This window comes from Phallusia mammillata, chromosome 7 (assembly GCF_965637545.1).
Source record: "Phallusia mammillata chromosome 7, kaPhaMamm4.hap1.1, whole genome shotgun sequence".
Taxonomy (NCBI): Eukaryota; Metazoa; Chordata; class Ascidiacea; order Phlebobranchia; family Ascidiidae; genus Phallusia; species Phallusia mammillata.
In genome coordinates, this window is record NC_137258.1 from 24389962 (window position 1) to 24412722 (window position 22761).

Consider the following 22761-nt stretch of genomic DNA (forward strand, 5'->3'; position numbering starts at 1 on the left):
AACATTTGTAATCTTAAATCCAACATACGCGGCGGTTAAGACAATTCCCCCCTGTACCGGATATCTATTTACAGCTCTAAGTACACTAAAACCAATATTACGCAATCCAATATACCCTTGAGCAACCACAGTAACCGCTGGATGACGTGGAAACAATTATTTCAACCACACGATGAAGGATGCGGTTTAAAATGGCGAGTTACGTCACATGCAGTTGTCATGGTGATTTCACACTTATGGTGATAATGAAAGGTGATTTTAAGTGATTTGATTCGGCAATATCTCAACCTCCAACAGTTGCCATGGATATTGTAAAATAAACTGATAGCTTACAAATGTTTTAGACAATTGTCTTAATTGTAGACAAATTAAACGCCGTCGCCATGGACACCCAACAGTTGCAGCATAAAGTAATAGCACACCTACATTTTTAGACAAATTTTCGGAGCGAATAAAATGAAGTTATTTTTTTGTTCGCATAGAAAAAAATTTCTTCCCAAGGATTCGTCGCGTCACCACCGACAGGTACTTACCCTAATGTGTGACCTGAATTTGGCAGCAAGCCATATGATTCAATGTTGCGTCATAGGACGAGGAAATCTTCGTAATTGTAGTTCACAGGGAAATGGAGGGGGTAATTGTGGCACTGACTAAGCGGGGTTAAGTGTGAGTTCAATTATCCAGCGGTAACACTTGGAGGTGATGATTAGGTGGGAACTCGTCTGGCTGATCAGACAAGAGTCGATCACGACGTTAAGGCAGAATATACTGTATTCAACCTTGCCTGGTGGTAACAAGGTTGATTGTGTATTGTAAAAACTATCTGTGTTAAACGACAGTCCCGTATGTGGCCGAAAATTTAGGCGAGCTACAACAGTTTCATATAATCCTGCGCGGAAAAAAGTTTGGTCCAAACTCTGCTTCAGAATGCTCTAGATGTATAATTTGAAGAAATGGGGGTCCTAAGACATATAGGCCACTTGTCTACGTCCATGACCTGGTCTACAAAAATCAGTATCTTTTAGACATGTCCTGGGAAAAATCTCCAATTCTGCCCCGAACTTTATTTTCACGTTTCAGGTGTTGATGACAAAATGCTGTTGGACATAACAACGATTAAACCTTATTTTATTCTCATTTACTATTTATTCCCAAAAGTAGTTTCACCCAATACTGAAGGGTCACAAATATATTCCTTATGTTAACCTTGCAACCGAGCTACAACGTAACAATGGTAAAGGGCCAGCAGCGCCATTGTGACGACGCAGAGCGTAACAATCGCGCGCAAGGTGGGAAAGCGGATGCTTCGTCGGACATTGAGCGACAAAACGTGACCTCGGCAACCCACCAATCAGCGCTTTGATCACCAACCAGTGACGTCAAATGGGGTAGGGCGGGGCGATAACGCATCCCTCGGTAATTGACAGGTCGGAAATGGTTTAGCGATCAATTAGTTAACGATAATGTGAAAGTTAAAGGGGGGATGTCTCCTGAAGGTTTTCGAAGATTGACAAGCAGAAAAAAGCTCGATTGTGATGTCATAGAACCAAAGTTGTAAGCGGTTTCAACCCAAAAGTACGAGCCTAAAATCTGTTCCGATTTTTTGTTTCAAATAAAGCCGGAGTTGGGCTCATAATTCAGATTTGCAAAGGCGTAATTTCGACTTAAATGTGGCCGATTGTAAAGTCAGGTTCCAATCAAGCCCGTTTTAATAGCGCGAGCCAAACGAAAATCCTACTCTGCATTAGACGGTTTTAAACGTCCTGAAGCAACGTATGCTCAATAAAGACGATTCAAGTAACTAATAATCATTTACACTCAAATCAGTGTGTGTTTAATATTACACTGTAAACCGAAAAACACCGACTGATTCGAGTGCACTGAAAAGCTTCACTTTGCCACTTTTTCATCAAGTAATAAATATCTACACATTAAGAGTTTGGGACTTTATGGTACAGAACAAAGCGGATATATAGACAGGGAGAAAATTAGACAGATAAAATAAAAGGAAAACGTCATTAATTGCAACACAGAAAGAAATGGAAAAGAGATAATGCTGTCTTTATCAAAAGGTGAAACAAAACACGAACACATGGTGGGATGAGAAAGTGCTATAAGAGACTTACATTCTGGAACTGAAACATGTGTCTCCTTTGCAGGGAGAAACTTAAGTGGGTAAAACGTGTGTTACACTAATAAGGAATTATAGCTTCGGAACTGCTCAAACAGTGGGCTCAAAATATTTAGAGAAGCACTGTTATGGTCAGCGCACAATTGTCAGTAGTACATACATTGGAAAAACGATTTTCGTTCAACAAAAATCAAAAATGTTTAAGTCGGTGGTCGGCAACTGCCGGTCCGCGAGGAGTTCGTTACCGGGCCCCATAATTTTCAGGTTAAATGCTTTGAAACAATTTGCCCATGTTTCCCGGGGATGATAAACTAATTTAAGCGTTTTTATTGCTAAATATTTGTGCTTTTTTTAATTCAGGTCCGCGATAAAATTTCTGTTTCAAAAACGGTCCGCAGTACAAAAAAGGTTGCCGACCCCTGATTTGGCAGCGTTTTATTTTTCCGACAACTACACTACACAAGCCCCGAGAATTACTGTGCGCTCATCCAACAAATTTATGACCCACACGTGGATAGCGCTGACCATGTTTAAAAAAATTAATTTATTTTGCCACCAAAGTACGTTTCGCATTCCAATAAACCATGCTTTTTACGAGATTAAGTAGAGAAACACTGAGGAGATATTTTAGCTCTTTGTTACAAAACAAACGGCCGGGATTGTTACTCATAATGGACTTTTTACGACCCTTAACCCCAAGTTTAAGCAACCGATGTAATAAATATCTTTTCAGTACCCAGAACATTTAGCCATAAAATTCGATTCAGGAGGAAAATCCATTTACAGATATTTTTTGAAAAAAAGTTGTCAATATTGGTGAAAGCAGCCAATTACATGAAAGCTCTTTCACCCAGTTGCAGCTACGTACAAAGTACCCGGAAATTCGGCAAAATAACGTTGCACTCATGCGTTATTAGTACGGCATCTTGTTGTGGGAGTTTTACTTGTTTAAGCCGAGAATGTCTTTCACAGTTTCAGGCAAATCTCGTTTGCACGTGACGAGCTGAAGGTACAAACCCTCTGCCTTGCGCAAGGTCGCCTCAAGGTCAATGCTGCCTGAGAGGTCGTTCACGTGCTGAAAATTAAAACAGGACTGCTTGTTAGCGACATCCAGCGGCAGGTTTTAAAGAAGAGCAGACAGTAAAAACTTTGTTAACACAAATTTTCATTTATAAATTTAAAACACTTAAAGATAATAAAAAATGCCTAAATGTCCTAGTCTTTGAAGATCACCCACATATGCGTACTGCGATGATTGTTCTTTACACAAACTGGAATATATTAACTAACTGCTTGAAATCCATCTAATATATTACGCTTCTATTTGCTTTGGTGACTGTTATAAATTTTAATAATAACACCATCAACATGCTCCCCTTGTGGGTGTTAAAAATATGGTAATGTAAATTAAAAGGCTGTCTTTGGCCGCTTAACTATCTTTTATTAAGTGAGAATACGTTGAATTGTATTGAGTTAGTTAGGGACGTAAGTTTAAGCCACATGACACATGTCACTTATGTTGAACCGAACGGATAATTTGTACCTTAAGAATTTCGGTGAAGCCGCACTCGGGCTGCATCAGTTTCTGTTTCTCAGTGTCGAGCAACGCAAGGCAGATGAGAAGGTGGAAGTTCGGGCAAGGAAGGCCGGTCCAAGACACCTGACAATAAATACACATCGCAAATTATACACACAAACATCAAAACATTCCAACCCCATTGACAGAGGTAGCTCACGTCCTTTCAAAAGTTAGTTTCTTGAGGAGAATAGAAAAAGATCGGAACAATCTAATTGGCTCAGTTGCCATTTTAATGCTCGTTCCTTGACTAAAAATTTACAAAACTAGATTTTTTAACAAAGGAAAGTTTAATGTAAGGTTTCCCAAACTTTTTTCCAGATATCTCCCTAAATAGCTTCATGATTTTAACGCTCACAAGATGATTCAGACCAGCGCTTCCCAACCGATGGGACGCGGCCCACCAAAAGATTTTAACTGTTATATTTCTACTAAAAATGCCGACGAGACTATTCTCTGTAACATATTCGTTTTTATTGTCGTTGTCTTGCCAATTTCTTAGTCGCCTGTCCCTCAAAACTTGCCTCCATGCCCTTGTCGCGAGCAGTATAAGGTTGGGAACCACTGGTTTAGGCTCACACACCCACAATGTTACAAATATATTTGGCCAAGTTGCCCATGTTAGTTCACTATAGATAAAAGACGAAATCTTCCTTGTTGCTGTTTCATTAAGTTCTAAGAACCAACAATTATTTCAAATCGATTATCTTTTACCTCCCACAAAATCTGAACCCTTTAACACCGTTAAGATAAACATATTCATACTGGGATCAGCCCTGAAACGTCGATGCAGACCAGCGATCACGGCATACTTATCGATAACTGAGCTACACAGGCTCAGTGGACAAACCGCCGAAAGTCGTGATCCCCTACTACGAAGCTGACATGTGCAGCATACGAGGCAGGCAACGGTGCTTGTGATTCAACTTTCGGCGGTTTCTCCACTGAGCCTGTGTAGCTCAGTTGGTAGAGCGCGAGTCCCGGAAAGACTCCTGTCGTGGGTTCGAATCCCACTAGATTTTTTAGCCTGTGCCTTGCCATATGGCAATGCTTGGGAGACCAGCTGATTCGGTACACGCCTTTAACAGGCCTGGCGTACTATGATCCTTTAACATCTGTGTTGATTTTTAACGCTTCTCTTAAAAGAAAAACCTGCATGTTAGCTTGGGTTTATACAGTCACAATGTTACGAACATCGCTAAATTGTTTATGTTGGTCGTTTAAATAAATATACATGTCCAAAACTTCCCTTTACGTTTGTATTGAGTCTTAACTACCAGCAATTATTTCAACCTATTATATTTTACCTCCCACAAAGTCTGAACATCTTCGAATGAGAATTCTCGCTTGAAACGGATGAGGAGCCACCGGAAGCAGAAGTAGAGATTGGAGGACTCTTTGTCCACCAGGTGATCCCAAAACTTCGGATCCAGGAACTGAATGAGGACGCGGAGATTTTTCAGCTGAGTCTTCATTCCCATCTGGTTCACATCGAAGTTGTGTTGCTATAGAAACCAATGAAAATTGAGCTGGATGATTGTTTAAAGCCGGGGTGTGCAACCTGCGGCCTCCAGAGACGCTTTGATTTTAACTGTACTGGCAAACGAGTCCAACTACTATATTTTTTTAAGCAGATTAATGCGCCCAATACTATTTTGCGACCTGGCAATTGTGGCTAGAATTAAACGCAAATATTACTTTTTTCAATTTAGGCATATTTAGCAACAAAGTAAAACCACCTTGTGTTATATAAAGGTTACAAATGACAAGATACCAAAATGTTTCAGCCCTTCAGTTGACTGTAACCCAGCCCGACCACTAACACCACAATCACGAGTAGAACATTCTGCGATGCTCTTTCACCCAGTTGCAGCAAAAACACAAAACCTGGACATGATGCGAAACAGCTCGAGGCATTTTGTGCTGCGATCCAACATTCTATGCTGGGTCACTTTGTGTGGGTGGAAATATTTTGCTAAATTTAAATCCTAGCTCGATTGGTTTATGTGATAAACTTTCAGTTGGCTAAAGCTTAAAGGGCAAGCTGAAGTCGTTCGGTTAAAAATTTTAACTTTCTGGTTTGGCGTCAAGATATGTTACGATTCAGTTCTGGTGACAATTTAAAGCAGAAGTTTTCAACGCTCTTAGTTACGGACCTGAATTATAAATCGATTGCCTTCGCAGATATACAATCGTCACTTGTACAAAATAGATAAAGGTTATATTTTTGCATTAAAGGACTCATAACCTAGAACTATTTTCCGGTGTTACGGCGGCCCTAGGTTGAGAACCACAAATGTCCTGATGTTTTTACTACATCACCTATCATTTGTTTGTTATTTTAGTTTTGTACTCGGAATTGAATTTGCCACGATTTTGGCGTGCAGTTTTGACTTCCGAATTCCGATATAAAAATTCTTGACATAAAACCGAAAAATTCAGCCACCAATAAATGTTCAGTTACGAACCTATGTCTAAATGTCGCCAAACGAAAATTTTCCGCTGGAAGTGCGACAAAAAAGCTTGCGTGGGCAACCAGGCAGTCTCACAATGCGACGGTCCAAGATAAAGTGATAAAATCATCTCACCTTCGCCTATCATTGTTGCATCACAATAGCGCGTTTATACCTTCGAGTAAGGAGACGGAAAAAGTTCGGTTCACATTCTAAAGTTCGAATGGGTGAGATTAAATCGGATGAGAGCAGGTGTCAGTTTACGAGATCTCTTTTATATGAAAGTTATGATTTAAGGTCCAGATTTTAAAAGAGCTATTTGCGTTTACATTGCTTGTCTTGCTGCGCTGGTGTCGAAAATTGCAAACGCTCTTGAACCAGACATTATTTTCATGTCATTTAAAACAGTGCAATAAAGTTATAGTCGGCTAAAAAAACGGACTACGCTGCAAGATAGTTTGAACACAATTTTCCCAATTCCAAACAAACAAATCATTATTCGCCAGGCCCATTGAAGGCGCCATACCGAACCAAGCCGGTCACCCAAGTATTTCAACGTCGCAAGACACAAGCTAGAAAAATCTAGCCTGCGGTGGGATTTAAATGTCATGTAGAAATATTTGGTGCTGGCGCTATACCAAGTGAGCTACGCAGGTTCGGGGGTTAAGCCCACCGAAAGTTTATGGCAAGGAATAAGGTAGAAATGCCAGCCGAGCTCTAACATTCGTATGTGAGTGTACGGGGATCGCTGGTCTGTTTCAGGGTTGATCACGGTAATGAATATGTAGCCATCTTAGCCATTACACACAACTGACACTTACTTCACAACAAACAAGGCAGTACAAGTGAATTGAGCCAAACAAAATATAACTTTGACGTTTGTTATCCGCTCTATAGCGCCCACTGACGGTTAAACAAATTTGTGCAGGCACCGAGTTTTGGAGTCAAAATATTGCAAACGGCAGGACAAGCGTTAAACACTAATATGTTTGGCCTATAGATTGACATAAAAGTTTTAAAAGTGTTGTGAAGATTTCTATTGAAATGCCACCTTAAAGACTCCTGTCGTGGGTTCGAATCCCACCACAGGCTAGATTGTTCTAGTCTGTGCCTTGCCATAGGGTAATGCTTCGGAGAGCGGCTTATTTCAGCATAACGCCTTTAATAGGCCTGGCGTACTATGACCATCTTAAAAACTTTTATTAATATATCAATATGTCGCTGATTAAATTATTACATTCTGTGCCGTTTGTTTCAGGGTTGTAAGGGGGATCCAGTTTTTACGATTTTACTCTTCGTATTATTAGTGCCGCGTTATCATTAACTTTCGGGCTTGATTAGGGTTTTATTTCAAAAAATATTTCGGCTGTGGGCAGAGTTTCGGGCTTGTACTTTCATGTCAGACGCCAACATTAAACAAAATTTCAGCTCTTCCGGCAGTTTTTTATTTCAATATGCCCAACATTCAAGTCTGCTTGCAACTATGGTTTGTTTTGCTGTTATGACAAAACAAAGATAACATGGTAACCGGTCGCCAACTTACCACAATGTTCATGAAACCGACAAAACACCAGAAAGCGTCGACTTCACCCGCTAACACTTCAAGTATCGGAGATAGAAGGTCGCTCATTCCTTGCACGTATCCTGTGGAAAGTCAATGGAATCGGTTAAGAGTGAAATTGTTTAGTTGACATGTTATGTTTGATTGCAACGTTATAAGACTGCAAACGTACTACATTATAAAATGGAAATAAGACTGAGATACATTTGTACATGGCATTACACCGCTTATACTGATTAAAATAAAAATGAGTAGATTACGGTGCACGATGTCCAAGCAGTGTAACAATGTGATAAAACAAAAACAACAAATCTTACCGAATATGTTATTTCACAACTTTTTGGTAACCCTAGCTCTTGTTTATCTGGGATGCACACTACATAGATATGTCTTATTTTTTGTTCCTTTTTAAGCAAAATCCCACTTTTGCAAGAAACCAAATACTGTGTAATTGCAAAGGTTGTAAAGGTTAAACAATCTCACGAAATGATTTTATTTTAAACACAAATATAGAAGAAAGTATGCGTTTAGTGTTTTGTACTGTTATGTTCCATTTTTATGTCCATTACCGAAATTCATACAATACAAAGCTTACCAAGATCAAAGTTGTACATGACGTATGTCATTAGAATGTCGTTGAGCAACTTTAAACTGATGTTCTCATTTCCTTCGTAGAAAATCCGAGTGCGGTCGGTACGAGTCACATCTTTCTCGATCAAACATTTGTTGTCCCTGGACATAGATATCATATGCAAATTATAGAAATATTAATTTTATGATTTTTATTTTCCACAGACACAGATAGCAAATAATGTAATGAAGATAAAAACTGAAAAACTACCATCATGGTATGCCTATAATTTTCATATTTCCTTTGCCAGTTGTTGTGAGTAACGTGTATTGACGTCTTCATGCTTTTTTTAATGTTTAACAGTTGCCTTAAAGGGTTCTTAGCACAATAATTATACGTAAACAATTTTTTTTGGTGAAGCAAATTCACTAGCATTTGTTTTAGACTTTGTTTATTGGTAAAACATTTCACCAACAAGAAAACAAGATTGTCATGTTACTCTACATTCGGCAACATAATAAGATTTTTACTGACCTGATTGCAGAAAAGCGGTTTTCCTGATCAGCGCTTATCGATTTCCATTGTAGCTTCATCCTATAGTAGTCGTCTCTGCAAAAAAATACGAATTAATCCAACACTATAAGCCAGTAGTTCTCAAACTGTGCGTCGCGACGCCCTGGTGCGTCGTTTCAATTTTCCAAGGGCGTCGCAGAATATCCGTTTCGTGGCTTTTTGTTGTTGTATCAATAAACACAACTTTAAAAATAAGTTTCCTCATTAACTTTTGTTTGCTGGTGCGTCGCAAGTCCAGAAAACTTTTCCAGAGGCGGGAGAACACAGCAATTTACAACTAGACATCTGTAGGCTGGTTTAAATGTACTGAAAGTTTTAGCTGTATTACAGGGTTTAAAACTGAATTTCTGTTTGAGACATTGACATAAGAGAAGAAAACAGTTTGTTATTTCATTTATTAATCTGTTGGTGAAATAGGGTAAGTGAAATTTAGATTTGCTGTCTTTCCTGCAAAGCTGTGTATAATCTGTATTTGAGGCTGTAATGGGTTTGTGATTAAGAAGCAGTCAACAAACCAAGCTACACGACCAGTCAGCCATCATGGCAGTAAGGTTGTACAAATAAAACGTAACAAGCTTACTCTTTATCTTTCTTATAGCTCTTGATTTCAGCTTGCGTCATGTTCCACTCAAAATAACCAAGCAAGTATTTCCAAACTTCTTTCCGAAGCACCGGTTCAATGCCCTAGAAATTATACAGCACATAAATTTAATTCAACAACACAACAATTGAGATTGAAAGACTTAGAAAAAGTTTTTGTTGAACTAATCAAGGTTTTTCTAGACATTCAGGTTGTCTAAAGCAGGGCCTCTCAAACTCTAGGAGGCGAGTCGCGACCCGAATTGGGGTCATGAAATATAATTTTGGGGTCGCGAAACTTCATGTGTTATGATGTCATTCTCACAATAAATAGTATATGTGCATAAATTTATTGTTTAAACATCATTCACGTGTATAGGTTATACCCATCAGGGGGTCACATAGAAATTTCTTTTCCAAAATGGGGTTGCAGAGCAAGAAAGTTTGAGCAGCCCTGGTCCAAAGTGCATTGGCAAATTTGTTTCTCACCCCTCTGAATATAATCTCTTTTATCCCATCCGGATCTATGATCCTCCCCTCCTCATCTTTGTGATTGTTCCACGTCTCAACATCGAGAGGTTGACCTCGCAATGGATCACATCGGGGACCAAGTTGAGCCTGAATATGTTTAAATAAAGATTAAAGAAAATACTTAAAATCAACATAAAAACCGGACAGATTAGAAATACAATCATTGGCAAGGACATAAGTTAAAGTATTGTGGTACAAAAAACAGCAAGGAATTTCTCATTAATATTAAAAAAAAAACAGTCAGAAGGGTTTTAATTGGTAAATGCACTTCATTGCAAATATTTCAACAACCACTGGTTCTGAACAGGAATGGATCAGGAGAGCAAACCTTTAAAGCCCAGCACTGAACAGATTTTATACACTAAAGAATTTATATACGATTCTATATGGAAGGTTATTAATTAACCTTGCATATAGATACCACATGTTGCAATATTTCATGATATAAACTGCAACTTGTACACAATATGAAACACAACATTTTCCTTACACATGTGATGAGTTCAAAACCGCCTGATGAGTCATCTTGTTTTATTTGGATCCGACCGGCACCGACAGCTTCGGTTGCGTCTTCGTTCATCACACTTGCTCGTTCATGCATTGGCCGAGATTGTGGCATTGTTTCCGCCGGGTTCAGCATATCTTGCAGAAAGTTTGTGACCTTCGAGAAGCCACTGAACGCTGTTGTCACTGGATCCTGAAAAACAAAACCAAGCCTATTGTTAACAAGGCGACTGAGTTTTTCACTTTGAAACTTCCTACACTCATGAATTAATGACCCTAATTCGTTGAAGTCCTTTGCTTTACTTGCAAGGAGGTTTCATAAATAAGAAAAGATTTACTACAAGCTTATTGTATGTAATAATGTAATACTATAATAAGGTTAGGCATTTGAGCTTTTGCAAAACAGGTTTTCAATCAGCTAACCTTCCAACAACTTACTAACTTACTTTATTAAACAAGTCATTTCCTTATTAGACCTCAACAAAATAATAATAGTGTGATTATAAACTACGTAAAATGGATCAAAGATAAAGAAAAACTCAGCAGCAAATATATATTCAAATTTAAAACCTATTACCCAGTTTTAATCTGTCGTCTTTAATTTTACATTGAAAAAAGTGGCAATACTGTGTGTAGCATGTTTAAAGACATAATCATTGACTGTCATGGGCACTGGCACGTAGCCCCCCTTGGAATTTCAAAGTACCACAACGTTAAAAAAATTTCTCGAAAACGTGATGACTGAAAAACGATAATGGCCTAGAAGGGAAGTTAGAATAGTCAAAGCAAATGTCTAAACAAGCGACTTTAACGATGTGTGCATTGTTTACGTTTTAGTGTTGTTTCCATAGCCTCTGCTGTTTTTATGTTTTTTAAACGGACAAAATGGTTCATAGTTGCGTGGATGTACAGGGATTTTTCATCGTTGCTGCAAATTTACTGCATACATTTTATGCCATGTGTACATAATTACTTGATATAGTAATCTATCCCTACAAGTGTGTTTTTGTGAAAATTTGACCCCCCCCTGGAAAAATTTCTGCCGGCGCCCATGTGGACTGTGGATTTATTTATAAAATTGCATCATATTTTTAGGATTACATCAAACAGTATACACAATGGGTGTGATATGGTTGAATGAACACATAGCAACACAGCATAATACCTCATACTACAGTTACAGTTTCGGCAAAGACAATGATATGCTACTTCCTTATTTACAGTACCCACAGCTACAGAGAACCACACAGTTTATACCAAGGAAAGCAATTAAACCCATGTAAATAAATAATACAGAAAAAAGGACATTGAAGTGTAAATGCCATGTTAAGTAATAAATGGTTTAAGAAAAAAGTAATAATAATGGAAATACCTTGTCGGATATAACATCTTACAATGTTATTTTATTTGCAAACCCAAAGTTTTTGAGACAACTTTCAACTTTACCATGCATTTAAAGTGTTTTCACATTTGCTTGTGTTATGTAATGATTTAATTACTCTATAAAAATCACGCACATGATGAAAAAAGTCACATATTCTACTATAACTTTGCACAACTAACACAGCATGTTTACATGAACGTTGGTTGTTTACAACAGTCAGCAACAAAAATATGATAATCTGTTTTTTGTTTTACCTGAATAAGCTTCTTAGCAAAGGCCCCGGGGTGGTGAGGTTGCCCTGATGTGTCCGCTCCAAACAGATTCAGTTCATCGAAAGATTGAGCAAGTGCATTAGGGTTGTCTTGTAAGATTTCAATAGTTCGTAGGTATTTGGTCGACCTAAAAATATTTACTTTTACAAAGGACTAAAAAGATAAAAAGGTAGAGTAACAGTTTGACAGTTTTAATGCAAACGAAATTAAACCAGCTATTCTAAGATTGATTATTCTAAACAGCATCAGATCCTCTAAAGACAGCATGGGCTTTTTATTCATCTTTTACTGTGTTTTATCCCGTGGTTTTATCGGAACTAAAAATGCCAGTTAGGCGAAATATATGTATTCTATACATATTCATTGGCTAACTCTGATACCAGCTGTACTAGCAAATAAAGTCCATGTCTTGTCATCAACTGCACCAATGAGTGCTAATAGGCCAAAACAGTGTACACTGTCTGCAGTGAAACCAGTTTACAAACAAATCCACATAGACTTAGTAAAGGAAAATCACACAGCACACATTTCTTCAAAGTTTTGAGTATGTTTAGGCCTATAACTCACGGGGCAGTTGGAACGTATGTCTCGACTATTTTCAGGAACTTTTTGCATCCTTTATGGTGGAAGTGAAGAGTAGGCAAAGTTCCTCCGTCTCGCATCTCTAGCACGATGTAAGGCCAACCTACACCTTTGTTGGATCTGATGGAAGATAAACAACCTTAAGAACTACACAAACATGGTGGACATATTGGGAATGAGGCTTAAAGCCAAAATAGCATACAAATGTTTTATAACACACTGAAACACACTTATGTGTCTGTGACGTGGCTAAAAGGCAATAAGTCTACAATTTTCTACAAATGATTGTTAAGCAATCAGTGTGTTTTACTGGAAAACAAATCAATGTACTCTATAACAAATTATTTTAAATGCTCTTTAAATATGTGCAAACAATTATTATTTCAGTTGAAAAAAAAGGTAATGCTGATCGTATGCCACTCTGCTTTATTAATTTTAATTACTCTTTAAATATTTTGAATCAATCGTGCCGAACCTTTTAATGTAGCGTATTTCTTGCAGTTGGACTGAAAAGGCATAGTTAGGGACAGTGGTTTCAGGGGACGACTGCAAGGAGGGAACAGCGTCCATCGCAAGTTCAAATGATTCGTGGTCCACTGAATTGGATTTTGAATGACCGCTGTCGTTAACAACTGTCCACTCAGGATCTGATGATTCCTTGCCCTCATTGGATGGTGGACATCTCATTTCTGATGAAATTTCCTGCCCAGTTGAGCTGTAATAACACAATTACATAGCCACTTTAAACATGGCATAAAAGGTGACCTGGATGTCTATTTGGCCACCATGGCCAAAGTTCAAAATCGGATACATCACTTTGTTAACAAAACCACTTTGTTGCTTGGTACATAGAATTTATAAAGGCAAGGTTACTTTATTTTGTTATGTTAAACTCCTCATAAAGTGACTGTACAAAAGTTTGAAACAACTTCTTGGGTGATTCATTTGTTGTTTGTTTTCCTCTTGCTACACAAATATGAAAAAAATGAATTTGGCGACACACAAAGCAAAACAAAACTCTAATTGCAAACCACTCAATCTCCCTGTCATTTGACATAGCCATATAACTATAACAAATAAGATAGTGACAAATCTTCTTACAGCAAAGCCATTTTTTTGTAACTTATTTACCATTTTAAATACATACGTTTGCTGTTTAGCAAACAAGATCTTACCAATCTTGGACTTCTGTTCCTACAACAGCACTCGAGGATCCACTTAAAACTTGAGTGTCTTGCTCATTATCAATTTCATCTGCAGGTAAGTTTGCTTCGTTTGGTTTCCACTCTAATAAGCGCTTGTGGCCCTATGACATCACAAACAACAGCATTAAATATGCGAGGCTCAAAACAAAATAACTGATTTCAACAAAAGAAGAAATAATCCTGGAAAGAAACAGCTGGAACCAAAAATTTCAAAATTGTTTTAACATTGATGATATAATCAAAGTATCACCTCCTCCACAATGCTTAAAGTGCCACCTATTATTTTGTCATCATCATTTCCAGGATTGTAAAAATGAACAAACACTCCGTCCTTCTTGAAGGCAACCTGCATTCATAACAATGTAAACTTTACCAGATATGTAATGAAATACATATTTTAACATTTAAATCAAAATATATCACAATACAATAATAGTTTAATAGGTGGATGGCTACAGGATTTAAAATCATAATTAATCATGTTCATTTGTTTTGTTTACAGCATCCACAAATAAATTTGTCAGTGTACATTAATATAAGTTATCAAAGCATTCAAAACAAAAGAAGATCAGTTTGAATGACTTATTGTTTATTAAACTTACAATTCGATCTTCTTGATTTCCCTGGGCATTTTCTACAAGCTGCCTATCCCATAAATACACTGATGCCTCCATATTGATTTGGCAACAATAAGAGTAACAAACAAAAACAGATTTCTACAACTATCTCTTCTACAATGACCAGTTTCCTAATGTTTTGCCAATGTGAAATTCTGTGATTACATTAAAGCATTTAATCTACTCATCAATTTCGAATCCATATTCCGTAAACACAAAAACATGAATGCTTGGCTGAGTTTTTTAGTTTTTAATTTCTGAGCAACTGCAAACTGAATTTTGTACAAAAAAATTGCATGTAATCTTCAAACTTTTTAATGCAATCATGTACTGTAACAGTCAACGCAAATAGGTCACAAAATCTGCAACAATTTGACGTAACAAAGAGATGACATTATTTGCATCATCACACCACACAATCTTTTCATGACTCGTCGTCACGCAATTCTGACGTCACAATGTTTTGATCACATGATTCACATTCGATGTTATGAAGACACAGATTTAAGTGATTAACAATTTCTGTGAAATATATCCAAAGCCATAACGTATGCTCCATAAAAGATATATTTCAGCTTTAATTTTTCATTGAATTAATTTGATAATTTGAGGACATAGAAAAAAAACAGTCATAGAAATATTATTATCACGTGACTGAACAGCTGATCCCGAAGTTGTTTGGACTTATGTGACGCAACTATGGTGGAACAATGCAATTCAAACAAACAACAAAATGCCAAACAAAACATCAAAAATTGCAATAATTGCTGATGGAAAAAATGTGTTAGCTGCTGTTTTTTCGGAAGAAGACTTGTTCAAGCGCATCAGGTGCTTCATGGAAAAGAAGAAACATGGTAATCTGATGAAAATTAACGAACTTATACTTCAAGATTCGGTTTAATATGTCATTTTATCTGTTAAAATTAATTTTAAATAGAAAGGCAATTTTAATTTGGACAAATTGATTAAAAATATATTAAAAAGACGTGTATGTAAACACATAAGACTGATGCTGTTGGTATGCATTTGTGTTTTTTACCGGTACATCATTTACCTCCATATTGTTCAGGTGGGGGGCATGGTGCTGCGTAACGACACATCATCTCGCAAATCTCACGTCAGTGTTTGCGTCAAATTCAACGAGTGGTCTTCGTTTCCACAACTCGACACTTTTGACTCACAGCGCTTGATAGCAGCTCTCACTGCAAAGGTGCGTTACATATTTATGTCCACAGTCTTCCTCGTATATTTTTTATCTGTGTGTTCAGCACTTTCCTGCGCACAGGAAAATCTATGTTGCGCATAAACTGGTATGTGGCCACAGCGTGCACGTCTAATGTGGCTCACAATGGTCCTCGGTGTACCCAGGGAGCTTGTGTGTATGTCCAGACACATAAAAACCTATGCTGCGCATAAACTGGTGTGTCGCCACCGCGTGCACATCTGATATTGGTCACATTGGTCCTCAGTGTACTCAGGGAGCTTGTGTGTATGTCCAGACACATAAAAACCTATGCTGCGCATAAACTGGTGTGTCGCCACCGCGTGCACATCTGATATTGGTCACATTGGTCCTCGGTGTACCCAGGGAGCTTGTGTGTATGTCCAGACACATAAAAACCTATGCTGCGCATAAACTGGTGTGTCGCCACCGCGTGCACATCTGATATTGGTCACATTGGTCCTCGGTGTACCCAGGGAGCTTGTGTGTATGTCCAGACACATAAAAACCTATGCTGCGCATAAACTGGTGTGTCGCCACCGCATGCACATCTGATATTAGTCACAGTGGTCCTCAGTGTACTCAGGGAGCTTGTGTGTATGACCGAATTCATGAAAATCTATGCTGCGCATACACTAGCGCGTGTCTACAGAGTGCACGTCTAATGTTGCTCACAGTGGTCCTCAGATTGTTAAGGGAGCGTGTGTGTATGCCCAGACTGTTCAGAAACGTGAAAAAAAGATACGAAATACTCCTGACATAGCGAATTCTTTTGAACACCTGTTTTAATTTATCCTTATATTCATCTATGCAGAATGAGTTGGGGCAGCCTTATCTATGGACGTCTGATATGAAGAGTGGTTCGGAACCTCAAGAAATGCCGGCGGTTGGTGAGTGTTACTATAATAATCACAGTGTACCAGCTAATACAACGCAAATAAATGCTGACGGTTAGGGCTGTTACGGCATTGATACCTGTTTAGGGCTAAAATTCTATGACAGGATTCGGCAACGCCAACCGATTAGCGTGTTTATATTGAAGCAACAATTACCTGTTACACTGCTTGTTTATAGTTTTTATCGTGCCATTGTCTTAAAATTTAGCAATACATGCACAAAACACTCTGCTTTCTCTTTATTATTGATATCTGGTGGCACGAACCAATATTATTTAGAAAAACGTTTGCACGCGAGGTCATTAACACATGGAAACAACAAGTAAATTGGCACGCGTCGCCCAAAAGGTTGCCGACCCCTGGTCTATTACATGGATTAATGTTTGATACCATATGGTGTTTAGTACCACATCCAAAGCCTGTTAGAGTTCTATTGGTTCAACTAAAATTAGACAGTTCTGGGCAAAAATAATACAATTTCAACCATAGATTCTTGGGCATCATCAGTTCTTGATTGAAATAGATTCTATTTGAATAAGGACCTGAAATGATGATAAGTCAAAGAATATATTCCTTTCAAAAAGAACTCGAAGTGTTTAAACTGCGCGGAAACTTGATTTTTGCAAGATTGAGATAATTTGCATATTGCTTCATTTTATCTTATGCAGCGCTCCAACAAGCCGAGGCGATCTTCAACCTGAGCCAACTGATGTTCGCTTTGTACCACGGCTCAATATCGGCGTGTACATTCCGTGATCTGCAACTCAGCCAACCTCCTCGCGATATAAGGAAACACGGATTCATTAAACTAGGTAGGAACACGCCAATTTTACTCCGTGTCCACTTTTCCGACTGTCGAGAGTGATGTAGTCTTCCAAGAATATGAGATTTTTTACTTCAGGTTTTTATCCAAAGTCAGTGTTTAAGGTGAACTTTAGTCTCATCATCCAAATTTGCAAATAATCGTCACATTTTACTTGGCAATGAATATATCGGGTATACTGTGAGATGGAACAAAAGCCGTTGTCTATTGCGTTTCACACCACTACAGTAATCCGTGAATAAAGCTGCGCCCATTTTGTGCAAAGTTTTCCTGTTAGTTTTTTTTCGTAAAATGCAGACAGGGGAAAATTTCCAAAACAGAGTTGTTAGGCTGTAATAAATGGTAAACTTGATTTTCCCCAACTAGATCCAAAAGAAACTGAGTTACAGTAACTTACTGTGCGTGTCTAACACTGAGCCTTTACTTGCGTTCCAGGTAACAACAGTCAGTATTCGGGCACCACTTTTCGTCAGGCACTCCATGTCCTATGTTGGGAGATTGCGGAGAACGGTGGTTTACCTGTTATATTCTCCATGATGAGGGTACAGTTTGATTACAACCACCATCCAAACATTAGCTCCCCCACTTCATTTTAAATATTTTCACTATTTTTAGCATCCAAAGCTTCCGATCATCCGACAAAAGTGCCTCGACGCTCTCACAAACGTTTTATGCGTGGACGCCATTGAAAAGGTATAACACATCATAATAAAGTGAACAGTTTGTGCCTTCACTGACCCTAAGTTTTGGCCCTTTTGTCTTGCAATAACCCACAGACGTATTGTGCATTGCTGCGCCACAAAGTGTATATAGCTGCATCGCTCAAACTGAAATAGATATTTTATAAACTAACTATAAACTACAACAGAATACACAGGTGTTATGTATGCAATGCTAAACAATGAGAAACCATACAACTTTAGTTTTGCGATCAAAAATATTTTGAGATGCCGAATCCAAAAACTGTGTATTTCTAACATCAGCGTCTCATTGTCTTTGCTTGATCAACAATGATCCTGACTGCATTTTGCGTTTGTAACGTTGTCAAACTAACTTTTTTTACCATCAAATGCTTGTTGCCAGATCATCTTGACCCGTCAACCGTGGTTTCTGCGCATGCTGGTTGCCATGGTAGCGAGTGGCGACCTCCAGTGTGACATGGTACCAGCTGTGAGCGTCCTGGACAGATTGGTTGTGGTCGTGCTCGCAGAGAGGTGGGTAACCTGTCTTGAAACTACCTCAAGGTGACGTAAGCATCAAACAGCCGTGTAGTAGTTTAGAGCGCTTGACTCAAATACAGACATGAAACTGATTGGAATTGGCACTGGAAATGGCCCTGGTATTAGATCATAGCGTTTATTAGCAAGAAACCTGTGATGGCCGGTTTGCTAGAGCGCTAACCATCTGTGATCAGCGCTTTTAGTTACGCGAGAAACTAGTTTTGATGACCTTGTTTTGCAAGTAAAGGTGTAAAGTACACCAGGTCAGGGGTAGACAAAATCGTTTATTAATTTGACATCCTAATTTTTTTTACTTTGTCGCAGAATGCAAGATGTCTACAAGCAATTAATCAGGTTAAAGTTCATCCAAGTTTGTCTTGCGCGCCTCCAGTGTCCATCTTTGTCGCGTCCGAGCCTTCATCTTCACTTTATCAAGTTTCAAACAATCGCGATGCAGGTGAGAGGTTGCATTGTGACGTTTTAATAGATTAGAAAACCTGCCAGAAAAATTAAATAAGTACAAAAGATAGTAGAAAAACTGAACTAATTTGATGGCAAATAGTTGTAAAGCAGTAGAAAAAACGAGACCGAAAGGGAGATTTTTACGTTGCAGGCAGTGGCACTGTTGTGTGCCGAACAGCAGTCTTCTACGTGGCCGGAAGAGGTACAGGACTCTGTGTTTCAGTATTGTTTTCACTCCGTGTTGCTGTGGGACACCGACAAACCGCCCAGCGACCCGGTGTGGCACCAGTCTGAGAGTTTCTACCGAAGCATGAGTTTCAGCAGCAGCACTTTGCTCTTTTCGTTCGTCGTTCTCGTTCACTCTGTGCTGAAATGGTGAGCGAAGCACGTTTGAATTGTAGTTTTGTGGAGCTTTTTTGAGCCTGCAATCAGCAATGGGTTACATCCATAGTCAAAAAACAATGTTGGACAAAACGTAAAACGACATGAATTAATAACGATTGGTCAACGTTTAATAAACTAGGCAGGTTGTTTTAAACAATCATGCCCCCGAGAGACATAATAGATGATTCTGGTTCACTTGTCAAGATCCAATACATCGACAAAAAAGGTCTGAAGCGTTATAATAGCCATTTATTCTCAGGCCAAAGAAGCGCGAGTTTTTGAAGCGGGAAGCACTGGCGTTCAAATACCAACTGTCAAAAATACTGACACTCCACTCATACGACGCAGCGTAAGTCTTATTCTCATCCTACATAATATTGAATAATTCTGGTTATCCATGGGAAACTTGATCATCCTTACAACGGCTTGCCTATTTGCAGGAGCAGTTGCGACTCCAACACTCCGGTCATAATGAACGCGGTCGAGTGGTTATGGCTGACCTTGTACAACTCTGACGATTGTGATACGTTTGGTAAGATTGTGGTTAGTGATAGTCACTGTAAAGGTGCTACCAATGGTCTTACAAACATTAGACACAAAGTTTTAACTAAACGTGGCATTTACGATACTTATATAATACACTCTTTTGTTTTAATCAGACTTTTTTATACCTTGTCTGCTGTCTAATAAAGAACGATTGCATATAGTTTCAAATTTTGTTTGCTGCTTGGGGTGTTTTTTTTTATTGTTTCCCACTGACATCGGGTATAAAACACTTTGAGTATCGATTTTGCAAAATCTGCTATAGTAAGACATTTAAAACATACAGGTTTATGATAAACCGTTTATCACAAAACCATTCGCTCGCAGACACGACGAAGCTGTGCCCTTCCATTCTCGATCCCCTACCGGAACTGTGCGAGAAAGTGTTACGGTATTGTTCCAACGAGGGATGCAGGCGACGGGAAAACGTGGTGAGTGGTTATTGCTATTTCATATCTATGGCAATATATTTCTTTGACATTGATTACCCAAGCAAAAAACGTTATACAGAGTCCTAATTTTACCGACTTGCAGCTTTACAGCTCCTTAGCTATAAAGAGGCCCAAAATGGATCCGATTTTACTGGCGGAAAGCATAAATCCGAACCCTACCAAAAAGCCTGACTTACATGTCGTCATGTATTTGAAGTTGAACAACTTATTTTGAGTTGGTTATATTTTGGTTCAGTAGCGTTGTTTTCGCAAAAAAAAAATCATGTCACTATTTTTTTGATCTCAACTAGCTTAAAAAAATCTAAATAACGATTTTTTTTCAGGCAAACCAGTGGATAATCTGCCCAGGTTGCAGTATCACATGTTACTGCAGTGAGCAGTGTTTGAAATTTCACGGCGTGAATGGCCATGATCCTCGGCGGTGTAGCTTCCTATCCATGAGTGATCTTGAACAGCAGCCACTAGAAGCGGCAGAGAGCAACCAGTCAGCTTGAATGGGTGTCAATGAAAGCTTAGCGTTTCTATTACCGCTCATAACTACTACAGCTACCGCCACAAGCTTCAAATGCAACGCAAAAAAATCACCAATTTCAAGACTTTTTAACCGAACAAATGTTTAAATCAAAAAGCAAAGATTTTTTAACACTAAGCATTTGTGAAAAAAATCGCCTAATAACGTTTTAAGTTACTAAAACCGGCACCGACAAAAAGTAGGGTAACTTTTAACTTTAAATTTTTCTATTAAAGTTTTTTTGGCTGCAAAACACGAATCGAAGTCGACTTTTTTTGACAATTTGTTCCTAACATCTCTATTTTATTGTTTTTGGCGTTTCGTGCAATGTGTTGTCAAATATTGGTTGCAATAGTTTTTCTGTGAAATGCCTTGCCACAGCAGAAAATAACCACAGCAGAAATAATGTAAATGCGTTTTTGTGCTGTTTCTTGTACATGTTTTCACTGTGCTTTCTCTTTACTGTCTTTTTGCTACAAACTTTGAAAATAAGTAACAACCTTTTTTTTGTTTTTCTATTCCACTGTGCATAAAATTAGCTGTTTCTTTTGTAAGATGTAGTTTTTTTGTTGATTTTTTTCAGAATAAACGTTGGCCATAAATTTTGTGCGATATTTTAAGTTAATTATTTATTTTAAAGTTATCACCGCTATCTCTTACTTTAATTTATTTCGACGTCGCGATGCAGTCACTCGAGCGTGAAGAATCAACAAACCTTGATTGTGACGTCACGCGGTTGTCATTATGACTCGAGGTAGCGAGTGTGACGGAACAACCATTCGCCAAATACGGGCAGTTGCACTTGTTAGCTGTCGGGAGCCGATCAAATATCGGAGAATTCTAGAATTTTACGGAAGGTTCGCAAAGCCTTGTAAAGGAGAGCGGTTTGTTACAATGCGGAGATTATCACTGTGCCTTCATATTTGTTGGAAGGTCTGTATACCAGTAATGACGCTGTGTTACGTAGTAATACAACACATTTTGAAACGGTGCTATTCAGTGGGGCAAGTAGGGTTGGATTTACGTTGTTATGATAAAACCTGCCTTCACGATTAAAAATATGTATAAGTAGGTAAGGTTTGTCTGAAAGTAGAAAGCTATTTCCACTGCTAGTGTGGTGCTATTTTAATTGTGTTGGAAATGTAAGACTTGAAAATCGTTCAGTGTTTTAGGTTTTTTAATAATTTGTTTAAAAATAGAAAAGCATTTTTTCCTTTGAGGATAGTTGTGCATTAGGCTTCTATCATTTTCCGTGTTTATTTTAAGTGACAAATTATCCACAGTTTACACACATTTAAAAATAATGTTTTAAACAACCAAAATCTGGTTAACATTTAAAAGTAATATTCATTTTCTTATTGAAAATTCCTGTCAAAACACATTGTGATTGTATGTACCTGTTGACAACCACATTCACAATTGTTCTAAATGTTGAACAAATCAAAAAATACACACAAGATAAAATTTGCGTGAAACGTTCAACACAATATTAACTTAAATACAACAAGTTAGTATTTATGAATAGTAAATAACATGTCACTCAAAAGCATTACATTCTACTGTAAAGTGGACATATATATATATGTATACAGTATACTGCACTGTTTTGCTATTATGACCTTCTGTTAAAAAATATGCAAGTATAATAAAAACAGCACATACTGGACAGAATTGCAATGTTTTTAAAGCATATGACTTGCCACAAAAAT

The 22761-nt window shown here is 38.1% G+C and overlaps 2 protein-coding genes across 2 annotated transcripts; one reads left to right on the forward strand and one right to left on the reverse strand.

The window, feature by feature from the left end:
• Positions 1-1808: 1808 nt before the first annotated feature.
• LOC145238072 (TBC1 domain family member 17-like) lies at positions 1809-14715 on the reverse strand. The gene is made up of 15 exons (XM_080101117.1): positions 14525-14715; positions 14173-14268; positions 13893-14023; positions 13193-13432; positions 12703-12837; positions 12118-12262; positions 10466-10672; positions 9934-10062; positions 9446-9549; positions 8827-8901; positions 8317-8453; positions 7704-7804; positions 5015-5212; positions 3675-3791; positions 1809-3206 (listed from the first exon to the last, which is right to left on the reverse strand). Exons 1-15 carry the CDS (start codon positions 14594-14596, stop codon positions 3072-3074), a joined length of 2022 nt encoding a protein of 673 aa, XP_079957243.1. The 5' UTR covers positions 14597-14715; the 3' UTR covers positions 1809-3071.
• Positions 14716-15522: 807 nt separating this feature from the next.
• Positions 15523-21435, forward strand: LOC145238622 (uncharacterized). Its single transcript, XM_080101851.1, has 12 exons — positions 15523-15749; positions 16576-16651; positions 17326-17469; positions 17916-18022; positions 18096-18173; positions 18564-18694; positions 19025-19157; positions 19314-19537; positions 19806-19895; positions 19987-20078; positions 20417-20520; positions 20865-21435. Exons 1-12 carry the CDS (start codon positions 15549-15551, stop codon positions 21033-21035), a joined length of 1551 nt encoding a protein of 516 aa, XP_079957977.1. The 5' UTR covers positions 15523-15548; the 3' UTR covers positions 21036-21435.
• The last annotated feature ends 1326 nt before the right edge of the window (positions 21436-22761 follow it).

What these genes read in the sequence shown, in the direction of transcription:
- LOC145238072 (XM_080101117.1), bottom strand. Translation starts at nt 14,596, where the DNA reads ATGGAGGCATCAGTGTATTTATGGGATAGGCAGCTTGTAGAAAATGCC. An exon ending in GTTTTGAACTCATCACATGT is followed by an intron (nt 10,063 to 10,465) that starts GTAAGGAAAATG and finishes AAACATATTCAG; the next exon opens with GCTCAACTTGGTCCCCGATG. An exon ending in AAGAGATTATATTCAGAGGG is followed by an intron (nt 9,550 to 9,933) that starts GTGAGAAACAAA and finishes TATAATTTCTAG; the next exon opens with GGCATTGAACCGGTGCTTCG.
- LOC145238622 (XM_080101851.1), top strand. Translation starts at nt 15,549, where the DNA reads ATGCTGTTGGTATGCATTTGTGTTTTTTACCGGTACATCATTTACCTC. An exon ending in TTATATTCTCCATGATGAGG is followed by an intron (nt 18,023 to 18,095) that starts GTACAGTTTGAT and finishes CACTATTTTTAG; the next exon opens with CATCCAAAGCTTCCGATCAT. An exon ending in GTTCACTCTGTGCTGAAATG is followed by an intron (nt 19,538 to 19,805) that starts GTGAGCGAAGCA and finishes ATTTATTCTCAG; the next exon opens with GCCAAAGAAGCGCGAGTTTT.